Source organism: Hyalella azteca, unplaced genomic scaffold (assembly GCF_000764305.2).
Source record: "Hyalella azteca isolate HAZT.00-mixed unplaced genomic scaffold, Hazt_2.0.2 contig13426, whole genome shotgun sequence".
Lineage (NCBI taxonomy): Eukaryota > Metazoa > Arthropoda > Malacostraca > Amphipoda > Hyalellidae > Hyalella > Hyalella azteca.
In genome coordinates this window covers 6272-11932 of record NW_025943349.1, presented here as the reverse complement: position 1 = coordinate 11932, position 5661 = coordinate 6272, and the positions used below count along the sequence as shown (strand labels likewise).

General features: G+C 37.9%; 1 protein-coding gene across 1 annotated transcript; it reads left to right on the top strand.

The window, feature by feature from the left end:
- Nucleotides 1-1853: 1853 nt before the first annotated feature.
- Nucleotides 1854-4341, top strand: LOC108675798 (the record flags this gene model as incomplete). The annotated part of the gene is made up of 3 exons (XM_018163824.2): nucleotides 1854-2101; nucleotides 2753-3546; nucleotides 4149-4341. Coding segments are annotated over exons 1-3 (1101 nt in total), but the record flags the coding sequence as incomplete, so codon positions are not given.
- Nucleotides 4342-5661: the final 1320 nt, after the last annotated feature.

Sequence of the window (5661 nt, the reverse complement as noted above, 5' to 3'; positions counted from 1 at the left end):
TTGTTATCTATAGTTCAAAATAAAATAAGAAACTCATTGTACATGGTCATGTGTATTTGAGACACTGAGACTGTGAGACATCAGCCTATTTTGAAGTGTAGTCTTTAATTTTAAAAAGTAAATTTTAAATACATATTATTCATTATTGGATTTGTATCTGTCATATATATAATCTGTGTGTTTACCAGATTCATTTTTATTATGCTGCAAATGACAATTCCATTTCTGAACAAATAATGGAAAATAATGACAGTCATGGCATCATAGTGCAAATGTTCAATAACTTCAATTTGATGACACTTTTCTCATTTTCTGCAACTTGCAGGTGTACCTAGGAGGCTAGGTCAGCAGGAGCAGCTGGAAGGTACATAAAATAAAATATCTTTACAGAAAAAAAGTGGAATACAATTTGATTTTTTTTGGTAATACTTTAGATTAATTGCATCCAAAAAAGGTTTTTTTTTGAGATGTGGATTAAGAATCTGAAATCCGTTTTTGGTGGTCGGCATAGGAAAACCGATTTTTTTCCATATATAAATTAAAGCCATAATGCGCCTAAGCTGCAACCTAACCTAACGTAGTGCGATTTTTGGGTTTTACATAGGTTTTCAGTCATTCCCAGATTGATATAGATCATTTCCAGTCGAAAAAAATGTTCTGATTTTTTCCAATTTTTCGCCAAGGTATTCCACACCACCCAGGAGGTTGCAGCTTAGGCGCGTTCAGGCTTTAATTTATATACGAAAAAAAAAATCGGTTTTCCGATGCTGACCACCAAAAACGGATTTCAGATTCTTAATCTACACCCCCCAAAAAACATATAATTAAAAAATAACACCCTTTTTTTGGATGCACTTAATCTAAAGTAATACCATTTTTTCAGTCAGAGACTCAGTAAGTTTATCAATTTTTTGTTCTTAAATTTTTTTTGTAAGCCATTATTTTATTTTTTGAGCCATTAATATGTTTTCCAATGCCATTACCATTTGCCACAGCCAGTCCTTGTTTAAAAAATTCCAAGCTATGTACCTAGATTGCTCATTTATTGCCACGGCACAGGCCTTTGACGCCTTTCCACTGTCTCCACTTTAGGACCACTTAACACTCCTTAGAAACTGCACTGTGCACATATGACATATTCACATTATCACATATATACCCTGCCAGCCTGCCAGGTTCAGGTTGCTGGTGAAGGCCTGAAGCTGGCAGGAATCTATCTACATATCCATCTCCAATTAAAGCTTTTTTAGCCATTTTTGGACCCCCAAGTTTCCTGCTAGATGAATAATCCCTATTCCAAGATTACAAATATAGGAAAATGGTTCTAATTTAAACTCCAAAGTGTAAAATGGGGCAAGAGTAACCCATGAATTAGACAAAAATGCCTGTGAATCTGGCCAGTTTTACCTATTCTTATTGATTTCCTGTTTCTTACTACCTGGAATGTTAGCCATTTCCCAACATAGTTTCATTGTATGCTTGCTACCTGGGCTTTATCTCTGAAACATTGGAAGTCCTGTGATTATAAAGGGAAATTTTTATGTAGGTAGGTATATATTTTATCTATAATCTACAAATCAACATCTATATTTAATGCTAAGTTGAGATTTTTAATCTTAATCAAGTGGCTTGTCAATATTGTAAAATGTCTGTTGTGGGGATGTTTATTAAATTTCATCTTTTAAAATCTTAGCTTCAATCTTAGCATCAAACTCTCGTCTGTTCATAATATTGCCAAAATTGTCTTGATGCTTCATTTTTCAGTGAAATGTTTCTAAGTTAATAAGAATATCCTGCCACTTTCTGCAGTCTGTTAACTCATTGTCATGGTAAAATTTGTCACTTAATTTCAGGTCTTCAAAACAACAATAATAAAGTCAGATCAAATTGCATGCACTTTTCATAATGATTTATCCAGGATCATTTATGTATATACTCATTGGTTAAAGTTTAAGCTTCTGAGTAACCAGCTTTAGTCACGCAAACCATGGAGTCCTTGCAAGAAGGTCTAGCAGACGTAGAGTCTGTGTTGTCAGCCTCAATGCTGCATTGTTCAACAGTGCATCAACAACACATCCTCAACCTGCTAATTCATCGCTCGGTACGTGACCCGATATTGCCAATGTTACTTCATATTTATACTGTTACTGGTGTTATCAATAACTGGTGTTATCACTATACTGTTATGTACTGGTGTTATCACTATAGTGTTACTGGTGTAATTGCTATAGAGTCAATTTTGCCTAAACTAAAAAGATTTTAACATTTATTTTAAGATGAGATCTCTCTCTGCAATCTATTAAAATATCTAGCTGTGAAAATATGCTTCAGATGCTGTGCTCATGCCACTGTCTTAATTTGTGGTCTCTTAGTGTTCAAATATTCATTCATATTTAATTTATATTAAATATAGGTGAATGAAATACTATATGTATTCACGTTTGAATGGTTATTAGTAATGAGTGACATAGCCACAGAAATAACTTCAAGGTCAGATTTTTATTTCATTAAAGCTGTTTTTACTTGTTAATTTTTATTTATATAAGTGGGAATCTTGTAAGTCATTCTCAAACATTTTTCTACAGTAACAAACAAGTTCTCAAGTAAAAATTTCTCAAACAAGTTCTACAGTAAAAAGCAAATGTTTGGAGGTTTTATCAAATTTTCATTTACATAGTAAATTTAGCTTGAATTTCATGCAAGGCTCAAAGTCATGTAAATGAAAATTTAAATTACTATTTCCCTTTTCCAGCTTGGGACAGATGCACTGGCCATGCGTTACAGAGGCTTCTCATTGCTGCCAAAATTATCAGATGTTTCCTCAAATCAACGGCAAGCCAGCAATCCTCTTCATTCTTCACAAGAAAATCAATTACAAGCATCCAGGAATTTTGTAGAAAATTTGACTGAACTTTCATTAAATTGCCCAGACTCTGTGCCTTCTCAGCCTGAAAAGTTTACTAATGGCAATGTTTCAAGAAATTGTGAAGAAAATTTGGAACTTTCCTCATTGAGAAGATCCTGTGATCAACCTGATATCTCAAGAAGTTCTCAAGAAAACGGTCTTGATAAATCTGGAGAAAGTCTTCACACTTCTGAAGACAATCTCCAGCATTTATTAATGTCAGGCTGCCCACCAAATCCATCACGTCTAGAATCCATGGATCTTTTTGGCGAGTTATCCACGGACAACAACCCATCAGTGTTCCCAATGCAGCAGGAGTTCAGACGCAAGTTATGTCTGGGATCATATAATGCTGGAGGCATACCTTTAAATGATCTGGGTGAGGAATTGGAATCTACGCCTTCAGATATTCCTGTAAATCACGTGGATGATAAGAACCACACGCGTTATCTTGGCATGTGTGTCAAAAAACTTCTAAGTCAGGATGAATTTTTGAAAAATGACTTGAAAAGTGCTCGGCAAAATTCTGCACGTACAAAAAAGAATCCTGCAGCGTGTGGAGGGTTTGATACCACACGAGAAGCTCTGACGGTGGCTGCCGAGGAGGCCACGGTTATGAACAGTCCCATCAATTATCAAATGTAAGTTCAATTAATGTACATAAGTTCCAAGTTTCTACTAAAGTTGAACCATTATGAAAGTTTTAACAACCAATTGGCACAAGAGAATATGTTTAGGTTATCCAGAAATTACATTTTTATCTGATATGACATGTCAGGCTATGTTTGTAACTAATAGTACAATATATATCCATACAATATATTATTTATTTAGTGTATGTGTGTGTTCTAATGTGTTTGAAGGTTGATACTGTAGAAACTATACTATCTTACTCTACCCATTTTAAAACTATAATATGTAGGTAGATAGAAATGTGTGAAGCTGTCACCATAATGTGATGGTGGCATAATGGTATGAATAAAAATGGCCTTAATGGCAACCATAGATACATAAACTAGACAGCCATTAATAAATGAAGCTGAGTTATACTCATCCATAATTCATTTGCAATTCTTATATTTAAGATAATTTGATTTATTAATTAATGTATTTAATATTATTTTATTTATTAAGGCATGTAGAGATTATTTTTGTATTAATTCATGTATTGAAGGTTAATTTATTTAATAATCCATTTATTTGAGATTATTTTGAAATTTATATATTGATTCATGTATTTAAGATTAATTTATTTACTATTTCATGCCTCATGCCACGGCAACCGCACGGTGATGGTGTGGCTGAGCGCCACAGGAGCGCTGGTGCGGGTCCTGCGTGGCCACATGCGGTCCGTGTGGTGCGCCACATTCCACCCACGCCACAGCCACCTCCTCGCCACAGCCTGCCTGGGGGACCTCGTCCTGGTGTGGCATGAGGTGAGTGTGTGGCATGTGGCATGAGGTGAGTGTGTGGCATGTGGCATGAGGTGAGTGTGGCGTGTGGCATGAGGTGAGTGTGTGGCGTCTGGCATGAGGTGAGTGAGTGGCTTGTGGCATGAGGTGAGTGTGGCATGTGGCATGATTCTCTAGCTGGGCTGATTTGGTTTCATTTTTTCCAAGGGGCCGCAGAGGGCTTTTCTCTAGAGGCTGTAGAGGACTTTTCGACTATCTTTTTTATTTTCTGTCCAGCCATTATAAAATGCTCGAACTAGATCTCTTGAACGGATAAAAGGACGAGAAAAATACAAAATTGAGTTGAGTTAAGTATAATAAAGTTCCCTCGAAATTTTCGGCTGGAGGAACAACTGAGCTGCAGCTGGCGAGGGAAACACAGAGGTGTGGTGTGGGAATCAAGGGATCGACGCGTAAGTCGGGTGGAGAGGGGGAGGTGTAGGGGCCAAGAAGGTGGGGAGGGTATAGGAAAACGAGGCCTGTGCGTCTCAAGGCACCGTTGTTCTCCGGTGGGTAAGCGGTCGCCGAGGGTTGCCAACAAGCTACAAACTTTCCCTCGCTTCATGCACTGGCATTTGTCGGGAATAAAACACTTTTACTAGCCGTTTTTCTCACTATTCGCACAATTTTTACTGAACTGCACTAAAATAGAACCTTTCACTGAAATCGTTTCGGTACAAATTCGAACGATAAGTCAAACCGGCATTGTAAAAAGTGAGAAAATTGGGACCCGCAAACACGTACGTGCGTCCTCGATCACTGCCAGAACTCAACTCATGGTGATGGTGTTTCTTGTTGATGGTGTTTCTTTGAATAGTGGAGTGGCTGCCTCAGTGCAGCCAGCTGTTGGTGGTCCTGTTGTGGTAGATGGGGGTCGCTAACTCCTCCATACTTTATAGTCCGTACCTTATAGTGATTTTAACGCCCACACTCCCCTCCTGTCATCTCACACTGGCACCTGATGCCACTTGGCGGGCCCTCGAGGACTTGTTACTCTCTGAGCCATTAACACTGCTCAATTCCACTGACTTTTACACATATATAGACCGCCGAACTGAAAATCCTGGGTGCTTGGATTTAGTTTTTGTATCATCTGACGTGTCTCCGTGCTTCTGTATCAGTCGTCCGCAGGACGTAAGGAGTGACCACTTTCCTCTCATGGCTACCACACAGCTTGAGCTTGCCCACTTAGATTCAGCTCCAGTGTCAAGGTAGAAAATCAGTAGAGAAGGATTGAAGAAAAACGCCTCCCAAATTAATGCCTCTGCTGTGGTGTACCCTAATACACTCAATACAGTTTATACA